Below are 24,153 nucleotides of genomic sequence, written 5' to 3' on the forward strand. Positions count from 1 at the left end.
TTCTTTTTTTATGGCTGAATAATATTCATTATATGTGTGTGTGTGTGTGTGTGTGTGTGTGTGTGTGTGTGTGTGTGTGTCTGTGTGTGTCTGTGTGTGTCTGTGTGTGTTTATATATGTAGTTGTGTATATGTGTGTATACATATATATATTTTATAATATATGTATACCAAAATCCACAATTCATTTATTCATTCATCCATTGATGGACACTTAGGTAGCTTCCATATCTTGACTAGTGTAAATAATGCTGCAATGAACATTTCTTTTCGAGTTAGTGTTTTTGTTTTCTTTGGACAAATACCCAGAATTGGAATTTCTAAATCATATGGTAGATCTATTTTTAATTTTTTGATGAACTTCTGTACTGTCTTCCATAGTGGCTGAATCAATTTATAATCCCACCAACAGTGCGCAAGTGTTCCTTTCTCCACATCCTTGCAACTCTTCCTTCCTTCCTTCCTTCCTTCCTTCCTTTTCTTCCTCCTCCTCCTCCTCCTCCTCCTCCTCCTCCTCTTTTCTTTTTTTCTTCTTCTTCTTCTTCTTCTTCTTCTTCTTCTTCTTTTCTTCTTCTTTTCTTTCTTCTTCTTCTATCTCTCTCTCTCTCTCTCTCTCTTTTCATAATAGCCATTCTAACAGGTATGAGGCGATATCTTGTTGTGGTTTTGATTTGCATTTCCCTGATGATTAGTGATGTTGAGCATCTTTTCACGTGCCTGTTGGCCATCTGTATATCTTCCTTAAAAATACATTTATTCAAAAGGAGATTGCCTTTTCATTTTGTTGATAGCTTCCTTTGTTGTGCAGAAGTTTTTATTTTGATGTTGTCCCACTTGTTTATTTTTACTTTTGTTGTTTGTACTTTTGGTGTCAGATTCAGAAAGTCATTGCCAAGATGGATGTCAAGGAGCTTACCTACCACCTACATTTTCTTCTAGGAGTTTAATGGTTTTACTCTCTTATGTTCAAGTTTATAATACATTTTGAGTTAATTTTTATGTATGGTATAAGATAGTGGTCCAGTTTAATTCTTTTGCCTATGGTTATCCAGTTTTCCTAACACTGTTTATTGAAAAGACTACTTCCCCCTTTGTATATTTGTGGCTCCTTTGTCATAAATTAATTGACCATCTATGCATGGGTATATTTTGGGGCTCTCTATTCTGTTCCATTGATCTTTGTGTTTGTTTTTATGCCAATATTGTACTGTTGCATTATTATAGTTTTATAATATAGTTTGAATCAGGGAGCATGCTGCCTCCAGCTTTGTTCTTCTTTTTCAGTATTGCTTTGACTATTCTTTTGTGGCTCCATACAAATTTTAGGATTGTTTGTCCTATTTCTGTGAAAAATGCCATTGGAATTTTGATACAAATTATATCGAATTTGTAAATTGCTTTGAGTAGCATTGATATTTTAGCAATTTTAATTCTTCTAATCCATGAGCAAAGAATCCATGAGCAAAGAATAACTTTCCATTTATTTGTGTCTCCTTCAGTTTCTTTCATCAGTGTCTTACAATTTTCAGTGTACAGGACTTTCACCTCCTTGGTTTAAATTTATTCAGTTATTTTAATCGTGTCGATGCAATTGTAAATGGGATTGTTTTCTTAATTTTTCTTTCTGATAGTTTGTTATTAGTGTATAGAAATACAACATATTTTTGTGTATTGGTTTTGTATCCTACAATTTACTGAATTTGTTAGTTCCAACAGGTTTTTGGTAGAGTCTTTAGGGTTTTCTGTATATAATATCATATCATCTGCAAATAGTGACAATTTTACCTCATTTTGTAGATGATAATAATAACAGCTGCCAATTTGTCTAGCATTTCATACATATAAGTTAAGATATGAGGTTTTGTGAGATTAAATAAATTGAGCAAGGTCACATAGGTAGTAATAAGAATTCGAATTCAAACCCTGAGCCCTAAGTTGGTGCTCTTTTTAACATAGCTTCCTCTGAGTTCTACCAATACAATTTCTTTCTCTGGGCAGAGACACTACTGGGGATTTCATATATCTATCTTCCCACTTTTAAACAAGATCCATTTAGCACAAAAAAATTGTTAAACATTAACTTATCTATTTTATATATTTCTATGACATATACATATTCACATATAGCAAAATGTTTACTATATATTAAAGTGTTCAGTAAATACTGTTAAGTAAAAAATGAAGACATAAAATATATAGATCATATGATCACAGTTTAGAAAGGAAAATGCATAAATAGATATAATATGGAAGGATATTTACCAAAATGTTCAGTGGTTATAACCCTATAATAGGATTAAAGTTTAGAAGTGAATATCTTTTATTATTATTATTATTATTATTGTTATTATTATTATTTTGTCTATTCATCATCCCTCCAGCAGTTTTTCTGATAACTGTAATTTACTACCCCACTCTTTGAGAAATTGCTACCCCTTCTCCATGTAGTTTTGATGGCATGCTGTCCCACCATGCCTAAGAGATGAACCTGTGGCCAAGCCTGGACTAAAGATTTTGTGTAGTTGGTCTAAGGAATAGGGAACAAACTAAGTTGAGCATAGCAGCTGCTGTCAGTGCCCCACCGCACATTGCTTTCTCCCATCTGAGTGTTGGACAATTTCTGTCACACTGACCACTTCCCATCTCAAGCATCATGTCTCTCTGTTTCTGTACTGGGGACCTTTTTCCAGCACCATGGAAACCCGCTCAGTCCAAATGCAGAGCCCCTACAAGAGCCAGGGATCAACACCCTCAGGGACAATCCTCAGCCAATAAGGGATAGGAGTCTGTGGACAAATCACCTCCTAGCTTCCTGGTCTCCTGGTGGGAGCATTCTGACATGTATTTCACATGGTGCCTCAGAGTATCCCCACCAGGCATGAACTCCAATTGTCCACAGTGGTAACTAACTCATTAACAGTCTCTTCATGACTCTTCTCTTGTCCCTGTTTTACTTTCCTTGCTCCCTCAGCTGGGACCCGCCTCCCAAATAATCTACCTGTATCAAAGACCTTATTTCAGGGTCTGGGCTATTAGAGCCCTTTCCCCAAACTTCCCAAACTGAGGTAGAGATATAGGTATCTCTTTTGCCTTGGATAGTAATTATGAGCATGGGAACCCATAACTCTGGGTGGTATGATTTCTACAATATGAGAATCTGAAAACATAAGACAGATGGACCAACAGGGTCCAAGACCCAGAGAGAAGATCCTGATGCGGTGGGCAGCCTGGGATCCAGCCCACCTTGAGATTAGCTCCATTTTGACCTTGACTTAGCCATTACTTGGTACCTTGAGCTTCAGCTAGTTTCGAGTTGGGATTCTGTCCCTTGTAATCAAAAGAGTCCTGCTGGGATGATGTTTATTTCCTTCTTTTTGCTTATAGTTTTCTATAATGTAATAAAAAAAAACATTTAAATGTCAAATATGACAGAATAATATTCTAAAGGAAAAAACCCCATTAATCGTGTCTTTGATGGTGTCGCCTTGAATAGCTTCTTTGGTGGCACAGCCCACCTTTTTCTCTTAATATCAGTGAAACCAGGCCTTCGTGAAACAATGGAATCATTGAACCATGAGTCATCACAGGCAATCACACTCCCCAAATGCTCCCACAGTAGTGAATGACAGAGGGTCTTTCCTTTGTCAGCTCCACCAATCACCCAGACTCTTAGAATGGTTTGAATGTAGCTTCTCATTTGGCCCCAAAGCTGTGCCCAAATTAATGACTTGGAAAAACATGTCATCATCCACATAATCTGCAGAAACCAGAGAGTCCTGAATCAGGCATTTCCACTGCTGAGGAATCGTTCATGAAAGCTGCACATTTTGACAATGTTCGCGTTATTTCCAACAACTGTTTAATTAAATCCTGTGTAAACAAATGGGCTCATTTGTTTGGTCCTAATAGTTGTAAAATTTGGATATTGTGCATACTGACAATTACAAATATTTATATTTACCAGGTAACATTCTTTCTATTTAAAAAATTTCTTTATGCTAAAAAGAAAGCTGGTTTAGTCTTTAAGAAACATATTATGACTTTTTATTATCATGGCTTTTTTAGAGTTAGAGGAATTCACAGTTGCTGGACATCATTGGGAAGAGGAATGAAAACAAATCACAGAGCACCGTCACCCTCTGCTCAGAGCCTGGGTACATCTTCACATACAGCTCCATGTCTGTGTCTTGAGGCAGACATCAAAATAAATGATCCAGATAAGATGGACCCAATTCTCAAAAATGTGCAATTTCTGTAAATAGTGATTCCATATTTAGGAAGCTACACTGAGAATCTAAATTAGAGATGTGAGCAAAGATAAATATAGAGAAATGTAGACATATAATGCAATACTATTTATAATAAATATTTGAAACTATTCAAATGTAAAATAATTTTTATTAGTTAAATTATGGTGTTATTCATACTATGACAATCTGTGCAGCAATTAAAAATGATGATGTAAATTTCATGGCAATGGGGCAGAGCTATATCAACAATATAAGTGAAAAAAGGCAGATTAGAAAAGACTATGAACAGCTCTATCTTAGTTTTGTAAAAACAAACCTATATCTCTATACACATGAAAGTATAGAAGGCCTTACACCAAAACATTAATAGGAGTAATTGATTTTGGGATGGTGGGAATATATTTATTTTTATGTTCTTTTGGCTTTCAAAATTTTCTATAATGAACATGTATTATCTTTATAATAAGAAAAACAAAATAAAAATGAAAACTGATAAAACTATAAAATAATAAGGTTTAGATAAGGGAATGTGACATTATAAGAAATCTAGAAGCTATTCTATGATTTTTAAGTCACTCATTCAAAAATACTAAGTGCCTACTGTATGTCAGTCCAAGTAGAAATACAGAGACTTTAAAAGAAAAATCAAGCTCTTCTGCCTTTGAAGAGTTCACAATTTAGAACGGCAATGATGGAAATATTCTTTGCACTGTCCAAAGCAAGTAGCTATTGGGCACTAAGGATGTAGTTAGTATGACTGAAAATTTGGTGCTAATCCGTAGCCTCCTAGACCCAGTTTACAAGGGTACTGCCCTGTGACAAAATCATAGGGTCCTAAAGCTTACCTATGCTGCCTGGCAGTTCCTATTGGTATAAAGGGTCTTGAATTTTCAAAGTCCCACTTCCTGGACCCTTGTCCTCATCATTGTATCTTTATGAACCTTGTGCAGATTCAACTCAATAGCATTAGTTAACTCCATCAATTGCTTATACAGTGAAGCTTCCCTAACATCTGTTCTGCTCTACTTGTGGGAATTCCTGCTAGGTTTGTATGACATTGAACTCACTTTTTTTTTTACCTTACTAAATAGGATAGCAGCAGAAAAAACATTCAAGAGAAAAAAGAGTGAATCTTTTATGAACACTGTAGACATAAAATATCCATTTTCTTATACCCCATGTATTCAAAGTCACTTATTTCCAATAATGAATATATTTGAGAACTGACCTCTCTTTCAAGACTGGTATCCCTCATTTTATGCTTCAGGAAATTTGAGCAGATGGATTAGCATAGAAGACTTAAACTGGAAGGAGATTAATAAGTATTTATACCTAACATATACAACTAGTAAAGCAGGGCTCCCCAAAGAATGGTAAAAAAAAGCAGAGGAAAGAAGTGAGTGTATTGTTTATCAGAAAAGCACCAATGTTGTCATTATAGAAAAATTAGCAATCAGAAATTTTATTTAGTGAGATTTTACTTTATTTTATAGTTTGACATATATGACAAGGATGGCAGTTGAAGGAACAGCATCATCATATTACTAAGACTTTGTCCTCTAAAGGTCTTGATGAGGCCCTGGGCCTACCCCAGCAGAGCTAGGAGACAGAAACATCAGGACTTTAGAAAGGAGGATTAGCCAAATCTTGATAGCTTGGCTCCTTAATTAACTGAATTATTTTTTCTGACCTCTACTCTTCAGAGAAAGACAGCAAAATAGATGTAGGCTGAATACTTCCTAATGAAACTACCCTGTTTTGTGAATATCCTCATGAATTAAAGTTGTAGTTTCTAGTGCTGAATTTTTTTTCTTTTAATTTATATTTTTACATAAATTTATAAATTTAGCAATTACGACCTTTTTTTAAAGTGCAGTCTTTCCCCTCTTTTCCTTTTCTTATTTACCTCCCCTCACTCTCCTCTCCACTCCGCCCACATCAATGCCCACACTGCACCAGTAATCCTAGGTGCTACTTAATGTGTGTGCTTCCACATTTTACTGGATCTCTCTCTCTCCCTCTCCCCCTACCCTCCACATACACACTCACGCACATACTCAGTGGGGTCATATTATACACACTTCAGTGCATCTGGTTTTTCTCAATACCTCATGAAAATCTGTCCAAGCCAACTGTATGGCTCTAAATTATTCTTTTAACAGCTGCAAAGCATTCTATGCTTTAGATATACTATTGATCTAATATGGATATTTTCCCCAAGGCTTTCATTGATCAACTATGCCATAATAAATATTCTTCCACTGTGCTATTGTTTCTTGGGGATAGATTCCTGAGGGTAGAATTGCTGTATCAAAGGATAGTATAGTTCTTTTTTCTCTCTTCTTTTTTTAAAGAAAAATTGCTGCTAGACTTTGCTTCTAATTTGCAAGTGACCTTGAGTATTCACTTTTCCTTTTCATACCTCTGTTTTCTCACTTGTCAAGCAGGCATGTGGGACTATAGATGACCTTGAACATCCTTTGCAGCTTGTTCTAAACTTCTCTGCTTCTGCGCCTGCGCCCACTGCCCTATGTTTTGCTGCAGTGAAGTGAGAATCATCACTACTGCTGACTCAGGAACAGCATCCTGCCTGTCTGAGTCTCAGGATTCTGAACCTACATTTTGCATACAGACTAGTTACTTAGCTGAACCACTGACTTCCAAGCACGAACTCTTCTGAAACACTATGCTGAGGGAAGCTTGCCTTGATTAGTTTGCATCTCCCTGACACCAGGGACCAGTTGAGAAATGGACAACACGGCTGACCAAGTTCTAAGCTCTTGTCATTTCTATTGAGATTTACCTCAATCTAAACAAAGGGTGCCTTAGAACACACTCATAGCAGCTTTTTCAGGATGTGTTTGAGCACTTTTTTCAGGGTGCTCCAAATTTTCCTTTAATGAAGACAAATACTTGATTATTGCATTACCAAACCACTGAATGAGGAGGGAAAATGTTACAGAGTGATTAATCCACTTTGTAAAGCTTCCTATTCTGTACATATCTACCCATATTAAACCTTCTGGACCAAGTAGAAAGAACTGTTTTATTAGCTAAATCTGAGGGGTTTCAGATGATTCTTCCAGACTGAATAATAACAATTGCTTATTGAATGCATACCTGGCAGCCAGCCTCAGTCTAGGCACTTCACATGAATACTCTTATCTAATCCTCAAACAACCTTTGAGATAGGTTAATATTATCCTCATTTTACAGATGGAGTATTTTCCCCAAGGTCACAGAGCTAGGAGGTGGTGTAGACTATCTGCAGAGCCCACAGTCTTAGCGTGGAACACTGCAGTGGAACTGGGCAGTCATAAGCAAGTGGGACAAAAATACTGCATGGCTTGTTGACTATCTTGGCAATGTCACCTAAAACTCACACTGAGCCCTCACATCCATTAACGGTAGAAGTTTCAGGTGTTCATGGCTCCAATATCAATATCATTTGAGCCCTAACACAGGTGCTCACATTATATCCTGTGTGTGCCGTAGACCAGAGTCGATACAAACGTGGGTTCAAATCCTGGCTCTGCCTGCTGACCTTAGGCAAGTTTCTTTGTCTTTCTGTCAAACAGGCCCGGCAGCTCTTTCTTCCCTGCTGCCCAGAGTATGAAAAGAGGAAGCTCTCGGCTAACACCAGAGCAGGCGCTGGTAAAACACCTTTTCCTCTCCCTCCTCTCTCCTTCCCTAGTGCGGAGGACAGCAGCATCTTGAATGCGAAAGGCTGCCCTCCAGGCCCCCTCCTGCTCTTTCTCGGTTACAGCTTGTCTCCCGTGTGTTGGCACAGGCACTGGCGTTAGGGCTGCCACCGATGGCCTGTTTTTCAGTAGACTACCTGCCCCCCATACGGGTTTTCAAAAATTGCTATTTGTTTGCTTATCTGCAGTTGGGGGCGGGGGGAGACAAAATGATCGAGGGCAAAATCAATTACTCTTTTTCTTCTTTGACAAAGTAATTAAGGCCATAGCGATTGACTAATTCCGACCGAATGGCTGTGCGGTGATGGATGCGGATTTACGGCCTTTTCCGGGCCTTCTCGGCGGCACAGCGGCGGGAGGCTGATTATCACTCCAAACAGGCGGCCCTGGAGGGCGGGGGCGGAGGCCTGCGTCTGGAGGACTTGAGCCTTTCATTCCAATTCTTTTATTTAATACTGCGGCTCCCTCCTTGGCGCTTCCCGAGCGCCGACACGCACGACGAGCTGCCCGCTGGCCTCCTGCCCCGGCACGCTCTCCCCCGCCCTCGCATCCTACCCTGCTGCCCCGCCGGTACCGGTCATTCCGCCCCTGCGTTGGCTTCAGAGCGACCATTCTAGGTCTCCTGGCTCTAGACTCTCCCTCCACTCTCCCCCTTGGCCCCTCCTTTCTAGAATCTTGCGGCTGGAAGTGAGGGAGATAGGGGCTGAAGCGGCGCCTCCGCTGACGCCCCTCCTCCTCACCCCTCCCGCGTCCTTCCTTGCACGTCAACCGCCTCTGACCCGCCTGACGCGTGGCGGGCCCCACGCAGGAAACCAAGTGCGCACTTGGCTGGGGAGGGCCCGCAGGCGTAACGTCAAGCCTGGGGGCTGAGCGGAGGCGCAAGGCGTCACTTGTAACCAGAGTCGCAGCTGGGAATGTTCTCCCCGCGCCCGCCCTAGCCTGGGGTGTCAGTGCGCTCTGGAACGTCGATGCACCGAGTGGACGCGCCAGTCCCGCGCGGCACTTTGCAGGGGCGTCTCAAATGCAAACTGAGGAAACTGACAGAAGTTGGGCCAGGGCCTGTGAGGGGAGGCCTCCCCGAACCTAGAGGGGCGCCTGGAGGCGTGAGAGTCAGGAGCTACAGGGGCCGCCCTCTACAGTTCCCGCTTCCTGGTTTGTCTCGGTGGAAGCTGGGATCTGTTACAGAAGAATCGCCAGCCAGGTTTTGTTTGTTTGTTTGTTTGTTTTCCCCCATGGCCCCGAAAGCCCATGGTGTTTTCCAGTGTCCTCTAAGGCCGAAACACGAGTCTCCGCGGGATTCTTGGTCCCGCCTGCTCTTCTAACTCTTCTCCAGCCAGAGTCCTCCACGGTCCCTCCTCCATCTCTCTTACTTCCCCCTCCCCGACCTTGCAAAGGCTCCTTCGGAGCCAGCCTCCGAAGAGAGTTCAATGCCCCCCACCCCTCCACAACTGCCCTGCTTTTATAAGGTGTACCCACCTCCTCCAGATTTGGAGGAGACCTTCTGAGCCTCAGTTTCCCCGGCTTTAAAACTGGGTGTTTCTCAAAGCGTGTTAAGGGTAAATGGCATAATTCGTAGAAAGCCCTTTCGCAGTGGTTCAATATTGAGAGCTTGCTAGTTGTTGTCTCAAAACTACAATAAAACGCGGCCTGAAACGCACAAGACAGCTCTCAAGGAAGGTGTCCTCAGGGAACCTATCCTTCCATAATTGTGCAGGCCGTGGGTCCCGAGCTGTCTACCCTCGGAGGGGCCAGGAGAGCGAGCCAGTGAGCTGAGGCATCCCAGCGCTCGAGCTCTAGCAAGCAGCTCGGAAGGCAGCGTGAGGGGCCACCACAGTGCCCCAGGCACTCACCACAGCCAGCTGCAGCAGCCTCCTTCTGCGGCCCCGCGGCATTACGCTCCTGCTGCGTGGGACGGCCCAGCCGAGTGCCATGGTGCGACCCCGAGGCGGTTGGCCAGGCTGCAGGCGACAAGGAGGGGATAAAGTGCTTTCTGTAGCTCCCCATCCCCGAGACCAGGGGTTGCCCGAACCAGGCCGGCCAGGAAGGAGGGAGGGAAAGCATTTTACCTACGAATCTCCTAGTTTCTGAACTACACCTTCCTCGTAAAGGTGTTTTCCCTTTCTTTTGATGATAGCCATTGCTTTCGACCAAAAGTCAAGTCCATCCTTTTATCGCAACCCCCTACTCCTGCCACAGTGCGGCAGAATGTCCTCCCGTGGCTTCCACGGTGGCCAGCCATGCTATCTGGTTGCTGGGGATGGCGATTTGGAGGGTCTCTAAGACCTTGTGCTTCCAAATCAGGCCTGGCTGTGGAGGATTTTTATTGAGGGCTAAGAAGAAAGACTGTCCTTTGATGTAGAAAGTGACCTAAGAACCAGGTCAGTGCTGGAGATAATTTTCTTTTTATTTCTTTAAAATTTTTTCAGAGAAGCTTAACAAATTCAACGAGAACAGTCGTAATTTCACTCCGGAATTTCTCTTACTTGTGTTAATAGAGGTAAAATAGGAATACAAACACTGGACCTCAATTTTTTAAGCGAAAATCCAGAGAGGGTAGGGCTGTGAGAATCTCAAATCCGCATACACCCAGGTGGGTACACCCTATAAAAGCAGGACCCGTATGTACCAGCCAGTGCAGAGCTGCAGCGCTACGTGCAGACCCTCATAATTTTCAGGGTAATATTGTAGAATCCACTGCCTGCAGATTTGGAGAGGCAGCTATGGGATCTAGTAGAAGAGAAAGACTGAAACGTGACAGTGATTTAACTCCTTCACCCGTGCCTACCTCGGCAGCCCAGTCGGCTCTGTTTAGCGGCTGCGCCTCGCCTCGGGTGCAGTGGGACGTGTCCCTCTCATGTTCCCCTTAATTAGGGGGAGGCAAACTTCTGTCATCTCCTCCCGCTGGCTTCGGTTTAGTAATCAAACCCACATGAGTCACGCAGAACACGCAGCCCCCTCCCGCCAGCATACTCTCGGCTGTTGTCCCTTTAAAACTCGAATCCAAGGGGGTAATGATTTATCAAACTTGTATTATCAAAAAAATGTCAAACGAAGGGCACCTTGCTTTGCACTGACGCAAATCTGGCCTTTCCCAAGGAGATATAGAAAGCGCCTCTCTTGCTGGAGCCAAACCCAGTCTTGTCAATAGCTGGTTTCACTCTCTACCCATTCAATCTGTTGCCGCCGTCAGACATGGTGAGTGGTTTGCTTTTGTTCTTTTAACGGGATTAGAGGTTGCAGGGATAGGAAGGGGGCAGATTCATTTCGAATACTTCATGTAAAAATGTTCTGTACATTTTGGAAGAGGGAGGGAGGAGAGTTGTCGCAGCCTTCGTAGTTGTACTTGTGAGCAGTACAAGTATAGGTCGGAAAGAGGTTTCCGAGGCTGTGCAGCTGAGAGGTTGTGTACCCGCCTGGGACTCTAGGCACTGTCCTCGGTGCTGAAATCAGATACCGGTACTGAGGCGAGTCGCTCTAGGTCCTAGAGGCTATTGAGATTAGAATGCTTGCTGTAGTCAAGGTACTTAGATTGGTGCAAATTAAGGAGTTCTCATCTATGCATTTGTGAAAGAAGGTTCGACGAGAGGTGTGCAGTTGAGGTGAAGGTAATAAAATTATCCTCACAGTTTATAGTAATTACTGGTACTAATATTTAGGAAGCCATGGAAAATAACAATGAGAGTGAAAGCGGAGGGAAAAAAACCACCGCTGGCAGTTATTTTCATTTGCACCCCAATTGAGAGAAAGCAAATGAAAATTAATTTTGAATTTTGGTCCCCAAGCAAGTGTAGGGGCATGGAGGATATCAGACTCCTGTGAATAGTTATTCTGGGTTGGTGGTGGGGTGGTGGGAAGACAAAAACTTTGCTCATTCTTTTGCATATCTGGGAATCTGGAAGTGAATATAGGTTGTGTAAGATAACAAACCTGGTTACCATCTTGTGTTTTAAATTAAGTCTGGTTTATTATTGTGGTTGTTATTTTGGTCACGATCCTTTTCCCCTGCATTTGCTACCTGGCAGGCGGGGATGAGTTTTGGAGCACTGGGATTCACACAACGGATTTGGCCTGAAATGCTCGCAGGTGCCAGGGCCTCAGCTTTGTGGCCGCAGCTTGTCTATCGCTTACGGAGAAGAAAAAATGGCAATGTGCATTGTTGAATGACAAAGGAAATGGGGCGGAAAATTAAAGAATCTTTCTACAATAGTGATAGGGACATGGGCACCCTATAGCCGTGATGTGAAATCCAAAGAGGGCGGGGAGCTCGTGTCTGTAGGGCCCTTTCCACCCGCCCCGTCTCCTCCTCCAAAAAACATTTCTGCCTCTTTTCCCAGTTCTCCATCAGGGAGGAGAATATTAGTTTCTTTATGTCATCTAATTATTGACAAGACAGGCAAATTGAAAAAAATACTGATGGCATTTTTCCTTGGAGAAGGAAAAAAAAATCCAGATCTCAATTCGTTCCCTAGATATTGTGTTTGGACCTGAGTTATGAACGTCTCTGTATGTAGATACAGGTATTTTCTAAAGCTGCCGTGATTTTTTTTTTTTTTTTTTTTTTTTGCATGGACTTCCCGTTGTCTTTACAGGATTGCGGTGCTCCCAAGGAAATGAATAAACAACCAGCCAACAGCCTGGAGGCTGCGGTGGCGCCAGGCCACCACGATGGCTCCTGTGCGCCCAGGACGAGTCCGGAGCAGGAGCTTCCCGAAGCCTCCCCCGCACCACTGCCGCGTGTACCCAGGTCTGCTTCCACCGGCGACCAAACTTTCCAGTCCCCTGACGCGCGATCCTGTGAGGCTGAGCCGCTAGGAGTGGGTGCTTGCAAACTCAGTAGCCCGAGGGCGCCGGTGGTCTCTGCGGCTCTTCGGGACTTGAGCGAGACTCACAGCGCACAGATCCCCCATCCTGGAGGCGCCGGGCCTGGCAACGCGCTGCATTGTAAGATTCCGGCCCTGCGCGGCCCGGAGGAGGATGCGAACGTGAGTGTGGGCAAGGGCACCCTGGAGCGGAACAATACCCCGGCCGTGGGCTGGGTGAATATGAGCCAGAGCACCGTGGTGCTGGGCACGGATGGAATCACTTCCGTACTCCCTGGCAGCGTGACTACCGCTGCTGCCCAGGTAAGCAGGTCTCCCTCGGCCCGCGCTGCCTCCTGCTGCTCCCCAGGTGCGCGAGATGTAGCCGGGCCTTGTCGGATGCACGTGTGCTAATGGGGAGACTGGTTGGCAGTGCCAGGTAATGGATGCGGGAGGAAGCTTTGGGGCTTCGGAAGCTCGCACTGCGCTGGGGTCCCCAGTTCAGGGCACGAGGGCTGTAGTGACCCTACCAGAGGGATTGCGACCTTAGGAGCTGCCGCTATCTGACCCTTGGTAGCCTCAGTATTGGAAATAGGAGCGCAAACTCATTACGCATTTGAGGCAGATGGATTCCTAGCCATTTATGCAGACAGGACTCATCCTCTTGCCAATAACTGGGTCTTTTCTCTAAAATTTTTCTTAATTAAATAAGAAGAAAACCCCTGGAGGAAATAATAGTTTAAGTTCTGTAGCCTTTTCACTATGAGTTACTGTTTATCGGGTGAGAACTCATTTGATTTATAGGTGCCAACTGCTGAAGCTTGAGCTTCAGGGCTCTTCCAAGACCCAGAACCTAATTTTGTAATCATCACAATTTTGTATGGTTTTTTTTTTCCTTCTTCTTCAAGAGGACTTCTATCAATTGTATAAGTTTCAGGCTCCGCAGACCTGGAATCACCTCCTGCATTTGATCCTCTGTGTTCAATTAGAGACATGGAAAACCCACAAAGCAAATCCTAACCTAGGTTAGGGATAACAAACTATTACTGGTGCCCCCATCTCTCATATAGGCTTCTGTCTTCTTCCAATTCCCTCCAGTCTCTCTCCTTCCTCTGAGCTCTTCTCTCTCCTGTTTCACTTACTTCAGCTCTTCCATTCCCATTGCTCGCCTTTCCACTATCCCTTCTCCTTCCTGAGCTCAAGAGCTAGACACGTATCCAGTGGTGGGTGCCTGAACCAGAATATTGTATGAGATTTCTGGTTTATATAGCTCTTCTGTTCATATTCAATATAGTGTTTGTACACACACACACACACTCACTCACACACTTATCCACAGGCCCATGTAGCAAGAACCAAGCTGTTAGAATAACTAGAAATGAACAGACACAGGCTTTCCCTCTCACCTTGTTTTTGGGGTCCACTTCTGGAGCATTTCTCTGTGTATAGTAACTTCCTCTGATAACATGTGCCCAACCGTGTGACCCCAGGTGGAGGCAGAATTTTATTTCACATGCCTTGCTTAACCTCCGCACTGCGGCAAAAGCAGCTGGAATTCCCACTCTTCTATAGCTTTGGAAGAATTGGAGGGTGGGGTGGGCTGGAGGTAGTATCCGTGGGAAGAGCATAGGGGGGATGTTGAAGATGTTCAGTATAGATCAAGCCCTGCATTTGCCTGTTTTCAGTTCTACTCACCTTTCTGTTCTTGCCTTTCTGACACCTACCTCGGCCCTCCTTCTCTCTCCCCAAGACTTCCTCCTCTCCTGACAGCTGCTTCTTTATCTTCCATGGCTTATGGAAGAGTGTGGAACATACCAGGTTGCTAGAATAGGAGGCAGAGGGTGACTGAGGAGATGGAAGCCGTGAAGTGGCTTGGGTCTCTGGAAGCTTTGTGCAGTGTCTAGGTGTCCTGAACATTGTCATTTTTATTTGAGGTTGCTCCACCGCCAGCCTTTTCTGCTTAGTAGTGAGGCATTCCAGAATGAGGTATTGCCCCAAGAGAATACCTTAGTGTGAACTTGCAGAAGTGACCCCCAATGGTCCATAGACTGCTGGAGCTAGAAGATGCCTGAGGGGACAGTTATTCTAAGCCCTTCACTTTACAGATGGGGACACAGAGGCTCAAAGAGACAAAGTGGCTAGCCTGAGGTTGTCCAGCTGGTTAATGGTAAAATTTAGACCAGAATTTAAGGTTTTCAACGTCCCATCTCTTACCATATCTACCTTCTCTATTATTCCTCTTGTTACACTGATACATCTCCCTCCTGCCCATCTCTCTTACTCCACTGCTGAAAGTGGCCCCTGCTTAAATTAGCTGACCAGGTGAATTCTGACTGTAGGCTTTGGCAGAGAAAGTGAGGCAGGGGCTCCCGCTGGCTTCAGGCATTACAGCTCTCTTTCTGGCCTTAGCACAGACTCCAGAGGGAGAAAGGGCTGAAGGAAGGGATGTGTTGAGGAGTTTTGGGAGGGAGAGGTTGGTTAGGGACCTGCTTGCTTGGGACTCTAGGCATGATATTGGGGGCCTGCTTGCCTAATAAACTCTTGGTCAGGGGTTGGGGATAGAGGGATCTGCTTGCGATCAACCAATGGGTTCAAGGTTTGGGGAAATCTGCTTGCTGATGTGCCCTGACTGCAGGATTTGGGAGTGAGATGTTCAGAGGTCTCCTTAAGATGGATCTCATTTTGGAATCGGGAGCCTGCTTGCTGAAAGAGTCCTAGTGCAGGGTTGAGGGGTGAGGGTCTTGCTTGTAGGTGCATTCTCTTCAGAATTGGGGATCCTGCTTGCTGATGCATCCTTGGTTGAAAAGTGGGGGCCTGCTTGCTGGGAAGGACCCTCAGCAGGGGGGAGGGTTGGAATGGGACCTGCTTGCTGACCAACCTGGGGCTGTTATCCGACAATGTGCTTTTCCGCCTCCAGGAGGACGAGCAAGGGGATGAGAATAAGGCCCGAGGGAACTGGTCCAGCAAACTGGACTTCATCCTGTCCATGGTGGGGTACGCAGTGGGGCTGGGCAATGTCTGGAGGTTTCCCTACCTGGCTTTCCAGAACGGGGGAGGTATGGCTTTTCCGGTCTTTCCGCCTGCGGCGCTGTGGGGAGGGCACTTGGGGGTTGGGGGGAGGGGCCCAGAGTTCCTGGACAGGCCGGGAGGGGAGGCTCAGGGAAGCCTCCTTACACTCCAGCCCTATCCCATGTAGGCAACTGTGCTAAGCCAGAGGGCAGAAGCTGCAGTAACTGGTTGGCATTAGATCCAGAAGGCTTTAATCTGGAGATGGAGCTTAGGGAAGAGGTGGGCCCTCATGTTCCCCCACTGGTCCTGCTGGGTCCTGCGCCAAGTGTGCAGGGAAGTTCAAACTAACCCAACATGTATTCAGGTAGGGCTGCACTCCGTGTACCTAAATGACTTTACCACCAGTAGCTGTGTGGTTCTGGACATCGAATTAAAGATATTTTAAGATTATAACCTGGAAATCCTAGCCTAATAGAAGACTTTGGGAATGGGCACTTAGATGGTACTGAATGCTGGCTGTAGGTGAACGAGGAGGTGAGAGCAGAGAGGAGCTGGGTGTTGTGCTCTCAAAAACCTCTCAGAAGTACCCCATACCTATATCCTCTTGGGTATGAGCGGGGCTTATTTTGGCTAGCAAAATCGTTCAGCAAAAACGGATTTCGTTTCATTTGCCCTAACTGGGTGGAAGAAACTGCTTTTGAAGAAAAACCGTTTCTGAAAAGGTGAGGATGCCAGTTAGACTTGGATCAGCTGCCGGATCTCTAGGATCCATTCTACCTCTTCTGTACCCGTGAAGGAGGGACCTGACACATCCAAGGTCCCCTTTGCTTACCCTCACATTGTTGAGGCTCTACAGTGCCAGCAGCCGCCCCCATGTTGGCTGACAAGTCACCCTCTAGGAATAAAAATTTGTACCTAGAAGTCTCTCCCACAGTTTCTCAACTAGACCAGAGACCTAATTTGCCCCATCAAATTAGGCAGCTTAAGGTGTTTTGTTTGTTTGTTTGTTTTTGTTTGTTTGTTTGTTTTTGTCTCTTGGGTGGGCTCCAGGAGAAATTCGATGCATAGGGAAACTGACAAGTATTGCTCCATAGGACGATTAAAAGAGGAAAAAATGTTAACTTCCACGCCCCTCCCCCCACCACACCCAATTCCAAATTAGGACACGTTGACAAGTACTTATGAGTACCACAGAGCATTTGCAATCAGGGGGGCCCTGGAAACCTAAGAATGTGTGCTGGCCACTCAGATATAGGCACCACAGATGGGTTTCCGCTTGGCTTTCTGCAGGCAGTCCTCAGACTAGGGTGCAGGAAGTGAGCCTGAGGTGCTATAATAAAGCCTCCAGTGACAGGAAGCGGGGTGAATACACACGATCGGGGTAGGGAGAGGGAGTTCCAGTCAAGCGAGTTTGGCTGGTGAAAGTGTCTGCGCTTTGCTTTATCAGAGATCTGCCAAGTGCAGGGGGCTCCTGCACGTGCTCAGCAGTTCTCTGAGCTGCGGCGGACCAGGCCCAGGAGGGAGAAGCTGACTTCTCCGCACTGCGGCTCCCGAGCACCCGCGGCCTTCACCGCGGGGTGGAGAGCTCACTGCCTCCTTCCCAGGAGCAGAAAAGGATTGCCCAAACCACGTCTTTCGCTAAAATTCTGTCAGGAAAGGACAAAGCAGGACACTTAATTTTACTCGTCATCAGCCCAGGGCTGCCGTTGAGTTTTCCTGGGCTGGGGAGCCTCCCCCGACTGCCCGCCCCACCCGCGCAAGAAGTGTCCCTTCTCCGGACAGGAAGTTGGGGAAAGGGTGTGCAGAAGGAGTGAAATGGAGAAAGATCAGCTTTCCTTCTGGAGCACAGTGTTCTGATTCAAGCCTTTTAAGAGATCATGGCTATTCCCCAAGCTTCTCTAAAACAACCCCACGAATCTTTGAAGGGAAAGAACCCCATAGTCTAGTTAAGACTCCGTCGTAATGATTGTCAGATGCTCAGTGCCTGGGAAAGCTACTGTGGAAGGACTGACAAGGGAGACTTCTTGGAGGAGGAAGCATTTGAGTTGATCTAGAAGGATGGAAGGGACTTCTTATGTGGAGAAGGATATTGAGAAGTGTGTGATGGCTGCGGTTGTGGGAGAGGGATGGATACCTGGGCCACCTCTCTGGCAGAACAGGCCCATCCCCCGTTTGCAGAAGGTATGCAGGTGACATGGGTTATAAGCTGAGGAGGGCTCCCAAAGTCTAGCTTAGCAGATGTTAGGTCCTTGGAAGGTGGAGGTGCCAATGAGATGACAAGATTTCACCAAATCTGACTCTAGCACTGAGTCAAAGACATGGATTTGTTGAATTCTGAAAGGGCTTAATTTTGAGACATTGAAGTACTCTAATAAGAAAAAGAAAAGACTAAAATCTGACCAGCACACTACCCTAGCATCCAGTGGGGAATTGAAAAAAGGAGTGCGTTTGCAGGGTACCCTTGTACTTTTCAGAAGAGGGCTTTTAAATGTCCTGGGTGCCTGCGGTTGCACTGGACCATCAAAAGCTTCCTGGAAGTGGAGAGGGAGTCAGCTCCCACCACAGAGCATGAAGGTGGGCTGGAGCCCAGCCTTGGCCTCCCAGGGCTCTCACTTCCCATTCTTGCTTTCCAAGGTGCTTTCCTCATTCCCTACCTGATGATGCTGGCTCTGGCTGGGTTGCCCATCTTCTTCCTAGAGGTGTCACTGGGCCAGTTTGCCAGCCAGGGGCCGGTGTCTGTGTGGAAGGCCATCCCAGCCCTACAAGGTGAGTCCACGCTGCCTCTCAGCCCCCTCAGCCCTACCCTGCTCTCTCTGGCACCATGTGGCCCCCTGAGAGGGAGACCTGCCTTTGTGATCAGTAGAACTCACTCCTTCCTTCTTTATTTGATCAATTCCCTCTGATGGACCCTCCGATGAATGGCCCAAGATCACTTCCGGCATCATTCCATTCCCGGCAGAATGCCTCAATGTCCTTGGTAAACAGAGTCTACTCCACTATTAGTGTATCCATCTGTAAAAGAGAGCAAGACCTAGGTCCCCTCCCTGTGCCCAGCTGTAAGAATTCCATAGGATTTGGGATGACATAAATCCTGGAAATTTTGCTTCCACAGGCTGCGGCATCGCAATGCTGATCATCTCCGTCCTAATAGCCATATACTACAACGTGATTATCTGTTACACGCTTTTCTACCTGTTTGCCTCCTTCGTCTCTGTGCTGCCCTGGGGCTCGTGCAACAACCCTTGGAACACGCCAGAATGCAAGGATAAAACCAAGCTCTTGTTAGGTGAGTCTGGATACACCCACCTTAGGCTAAGCATTCATTTGTCTGTTCATTCAATAAAGATTCACTGAGCACATATTATGTTTGCCAGGCCCTATGCTAGGTATTGATGGCATAGAGACTAAAAAATATAAACATATACGTAATTCTAACATTTAAAGAGCTTGTGGCCCAGAGAAGCGGTAATCAAACTTTTATTTGCTCAGGAATACCTGGATTGTTTGTTAAAAATGCAGATTTACAGGCCTACCAAAGTCTGATTTATTAGATTTGGGTGGGCTCTGGAAATTTATTTGCATTTTAACAAGGTCCCAGGTGACTTGTATACATGATACAATTTGAAAAGCAATGAAGTCCGAGTCTAGGAGAGTGATACAAGTGATTCTGGGTCTATACTTCACAAAATACTGCTCAGTGAATGGGGTAAATATGAGAACAAACACAGACTGGAGACCTCTGATAGAAATGTGTATGATGTAATCCTGGAAGAAAGGAAGTCTGCCTGGGGAGTCAGGGAGTGCTTCTGGAGGACAGTTTCAGACCCAAAATTCACTGGAACTTGAGGACTCGGGAAAGCTATCAGTCTGTTGGGTCAAAGGCAGGAGAGTGAACATGAGGAAGAGCAGGCGGATTTGTCAGCAAGGCTTTCTGGTCTATAAGACATCTTGGCCCCTGAGGGTACGTGTGTCTGCATCAGGTAACTTCTCTCTGGGTCTCAGTTTCTCTCATTTGAAAAATAGAAACAATAACAATATCCATCCTACCTACCTCACTACTGTGAGGAGAAAAGAAACAGGATATGATAGCAGTTGTGTCTTACAGAGACACAAACAGAAGGTGCTAGTATCAGTCACCTTTGAAGGCTCCGGTTACCTTAATCGGCACCATAAACTAGTGGTTTCTTCTTTCTCCAGATGATCTGTTATTTCTCTTAAGCTGGGTCTGTGCTGAGGTCAGAGTCCTGTGATTTTATATAATTGGTTCCTAGTGCTGGCACCCAAATCAGCTCTTTTTGTCCCTATAGCCCGCACGTTGCAGAATGACATTATTTAGCCCTTGGAGTATGTGAAGAGAGAAGGATTCATTCTTTTCTCCCATGCCCACCAAGAGATGCACATACCTAAAGGCAGAAATTCACACTGGACTATTTTTATACACACAGTCATACACATATACAACATGACCAACCTCCACCTAGAGAATCTTTGAGTAAGACTGGAGAAGAGCTCAAACTGGAGACTTGTGTCCATTAAATTCAAACCCTGTGCACCCGGGATGAGGATTTGTGGAGGGTCCCAGGTGCGTGGCTCACTAGTGGTATTGTGACCAAGGGTAAGTGTCTCTTAGACTCTCTGGGCCTCTGTGTCCTCATCTTTACAATATTCATGTTGACAGATTCCTAGGTTAGAGCAGTGGTTTTCAACCCAAGTTACTACACATTAAAATCACCTAGGGAACTAACAAAGTGAAATTTCATTTAGGGGCCACACCAGATCAATTAAATTGGATGATCTGGGAATCTGTATTTTTAAAGTTCCCCAGGTACGCCCAAGGATAAAACTCATTAGGTTGCCATTTTTTCACATCTCTTAGTTAGCTGGTCTTAACCACTTTTGGAATGGAGTGCCTCACCTTCTTTGCCCTGTAGTCGCTGCCAGGCCAGTGGTCACTTCTGCAAAGCTGCCGTCTGGGATAATCTCTCTCAGCAGCTGTTCATAGATTCACAACCAACAATCTGCTGCCAGAATGGCTTCCTGAAAATGATCGCCATGTTAGGCCAGGCACATTTTCCAGGATGTGCGATCTGGAATGGAGAAATACCTCAAGGTCATCTCAGAACCCTGCTTGTGCTTTCCAGATTGTGCCTAGGAGGACAGTCACTTTTCAAGAATGTGCCTGCTGGAGGAGGGCTGTTGCCTTGATTCAGGCTCCATGGGAGCTTCTCTGGGGACATCCCTCAGGGACACATGGGTCATAGTGATTGGTGTCCTGCAGCTGTCCTCTGAAAGGAACGCCATTCTCTACTAACAATAACCACTAATATTTGTGCAGCACCTTAATACTTCATAGTAATAGCTAGCATCATTACTACATGCCGAGCACCATATTAAACCCTTTTACTCAAATTACCAATGTTGGACATATGTTGGACAACAAGCCAACAGATGGCTTTGAATATTATTTCTACTTTACAGAAGAAAGAACTGGAGCTCAAGGTCATAGACCTGTGGTAGACCTGGGATTTGAACCCAAGTTTGCCTGCCTCCCGAGATCCTCATCCTAACTACCATGCTAAAAGCTCCCCAGTCTACAAAGCAGCTTTATAAATGATGTCTCTGCTCTTCCTAATAAGAGCTCTATGAGTTCTAAAGGGCAGGCGACGTGATCACTATTTTACAGGTGAGAAGTCACTATTTCACTGGACTTGAAGTCTCAGTGAGCGGAAGTGTCAGGCTGTAAGTTGAAAGGTAGAATCAGCACTGGGATTTGGGTCTCATGACCCCTGATCCTTTGCTCATCCAGGGTTCCTGAAGAGTCCTTGGTCCAGCAGGTTCTCCTCCCTCAGTCTCAGCAGAGTGATGTCAGTCCAGGTGTCAGCTAACTGTTTGTAGTTGAGGTTCTATGGGGTAAAAAGAAAGCTTGTCTGAACAAATAGTTTGACTTAGTAATTTCACTTCTGGAGATTTTTCTTTTAGGGGGAATCAGAGATTGCAGTTAAGGACTATACATTATTGTTCAGCCACATTTACAATTTTGGAAAACACTAGAAATACTAAAAATTCAAGTTATTGCTAAATAATTTCATAGTTCCAGTAAATTACAGTGAATGCATAAGATGAGGTATTCTATAGTCATTAAAAATAAATATTTCTAGGATGTGGTTCCATAGTGTAGCGGTTAGCATATCTGCTTTACATGCAGAAGGTCCTAGGTTCACGCCCCAGTGAGCCACACTCCACGGTCTATGGCCATGCCACCCTGAACAAGCGCGATCCCGTCTGATCTCAGAAGTTAAGCAGGGTCGGGCCTAGTTAGTACTTGGATTGCAGACCACCTATGAAGACCAGGTGCTGTAGCATAAATAATAATAATAAAGAAAAAATGAATATTTATAAAATATGGGGAAATCCTTACCATATTATATTAAATATCAAAGCAGGATACAGATTTCCAGTACACTTTTGTTTTTCCTAGCAATATCTGCATGGATAGAAAACATAGGAAGGTGATACACAAAAAGGTTTTTGGGCCATTCTTTCTTTTCTGTATTATCTATCATAGACAGGTATTTCTTTTATAGTCAGAGTATCTGTATATGTTTATGTATGCAAGTGTGTGTGTGTGCGTGTACGCGTGCGTGAGTGTTTTGAAGCAAGCTGAGCACTTTGACTAGGCCAGGTATGTGGGTAGAGGTGCCCCTGGTTTTGTGGAATTTTCAATTTCGCTCACAATAACTGAGGAAACATTAAAGGGAGAATAAAGACATTATACAGCTAAGCTCATAGTGGACGGATATAAACCAGAAAAACTATGTAAGCTCTGAGCAGAGAGAGACAATGGACATTTTTCACTCTGATTATTCCCTGGGAGTATATAGACAGGCTGGGCAGATTTTATCTCATTCTTAGTGCTTTAAATTTTTTCGTTTCTCTGTTAAAAAGCAAAGTGTCACTCACCCTTTCTTTGTGCAGCCCCCATCTGTTCTCTGTGTTATCTGCATGTGAGTGTATTCCATTGCTGCGGACAGGCCATCCCTTGTGGAAGTGCTCTGGGTTCTTTGGGGTCCTGGGGTGACTTAGAACTAAGGTGATGGTGTTCTGACTTACAGACACAGGTGGCTTTATAGTGCCACTGTTCTGATGGACAAGTTGGGAGTCCAGACAATGGATGTTCCAGGCTCTCTCCCAAATGGCCATTCTGGAAGAAGCTTGTTTAGGAAACAACTCCTTCCCCTAGTGCAGTATTCCACAAATTGACTTCCAGGCTCACCCTCTCCCTCACGACCCATAACTATATTACCCTTGTGATAGCAGGCAGCTGGTCCCAGGGGAAAGGGAGTAGATCGCCTGCCATTATGACCTTCAATCACAGCAGGAAGGTATGTACCCTGTGGCCCTCTTAGCATTGCTAAGGACACACTTCCCAGAGCCCTCCCTCAGTATCGAGATGCCAAGGCCCCAGAGCTGCTCCAGCCCCAGAGAACAGCCCCGGCCCTGTCCATGGATAGAGACTGAATTTGTCCTATATCTCTAAAGTATAGGTTGTAAGAAAGACTGTCTTCCTTAGGGGCACTCAACCCCCCATGTATCTGTAATGGAGAACGGCTAATCCAGTGCCCTGCCAAGTGAGACCAGTGACTGTTCTGTGAAATTAGGAGCTAGCCGGGTCATTTAAAATGGGAACCACATAAATACCATTTCTATTTCTGGAATGGCTTAATTTTCATTAGAATTTTAATTAAATGATTCCTTTTCTCCCTAGCCTTTCGTGTGCTTTCATTTATTAATAATTGCCCGAGTAAAGAGAATCCCATTCCAGCAGCTTCCAATTTAGCATGATCATTATCGCTGTTCTTTGTTCAGGGTTGCTGGGCCGCAGAGCTCTCTGATGACTCGGCCTCGGGCCGACCTGAAGGCGCGGAAACACGCGTCTGCCATCCAGTGGTGGGAAGGGATATTGCAGGAAGTTTGATGCAAGGAGCCCTGCTGCAGTGCCGCAGGAACGCTGTGACCTTGTACTGCCGCGGCAGCAGTAACCCAGAGAGTCTCCAGGGAAGCTGCCTGTGTGCTTCACAATGGCAGTTTTGGAAGCAAGCGGTTTGGCACTTGCCAGCGTGTTAGCAATCTCTTCAGTTTTAGGGGATAATGGATGTACTTTTTGGCAGGAGGGTGAGAAATAACTATGTGCTTAGTGGCAGACAAAAGAATATGGATGGATGGTGCTTTAATTGTTTTCATTCAAGTCACTATTGGGAAAAACAACTGCCTCCTCAGTAAATATCTGATAATTATTCGTTCAGAATCCCCCCTGAAACTCTGCTATTTGATTAGGCTAAGGAAGATTTTTTGACGACTGAAAGTAATGGTTTTCCACCCCAGTAGACTCTGCAGG

General features: G+C 45.0%; 2 protein-coding genes and 1 pseudogene across 2 annotated transcripts in view; all 3 read left to right on the top strand.

Moving 5' to 3' along the window:
- Positions 1–12,545: 12,545 nt before the first annotated feature.
- Positions 12,546–15,945, top strand: LOC120609227 (sodium- and chloride-dependent glycine transporter 2-like). The gene is made up of 2 exons (XM_039871554.1): positions 12,546–13,073; positions 15,667–15,945. Exons 1-2 carry the CDS (start codon positions 12,561–12,563, stop codon positions 15,943–15,945), a joined length of 792 nt encoding a protein of 263 aa, XP_039727488.1. The 5' UTR covers positions 12,546–12,560.
- Positions 15,946–17,598: 1,653 nt separating this feature from the next.
- Positions 17,599–24,153, top strand: part of SLC6A5 (solute carrier family 6 member 5) — a 42,749-nt gene continuing 36,194 nt past the window's right edge. The window contains exons 1-2 of the mRNA XM_039865620.1: positions 17,599–18,524; positions 18,871–19,044. Coding sequence (XP_039721554.1) covers positions 18,416–18,524; positions 18,871–19,044 — 283 coding nt within the window. The 5' untranslated portion in view covers positions 17,599–18,415. The remainder of the gene's footprint in view (positions 18,525–18,870; positions 19,045–24,153) is intronic.
- On the top strand, positions 22,003–22,121 carry LOC120610352 (uncharacterized; annotated as a pseudogene).

The sequence above is a fragment of the Pteropus medius genome, unplaced genomic scaffold (assembly GCF_902729225.1).
Source record: "Pteropus medius unplaced genomic scaffold, Ma_sr-lr_union100, whole genome shotgun sequence".
Classification (NCBI taxonomy): domain Eukaryota; kingdom Metazoa; phylum Chordata; class Mammalia; order Chiroptera; family Pteropodidae; genus Pteropus; species Pteropus medius.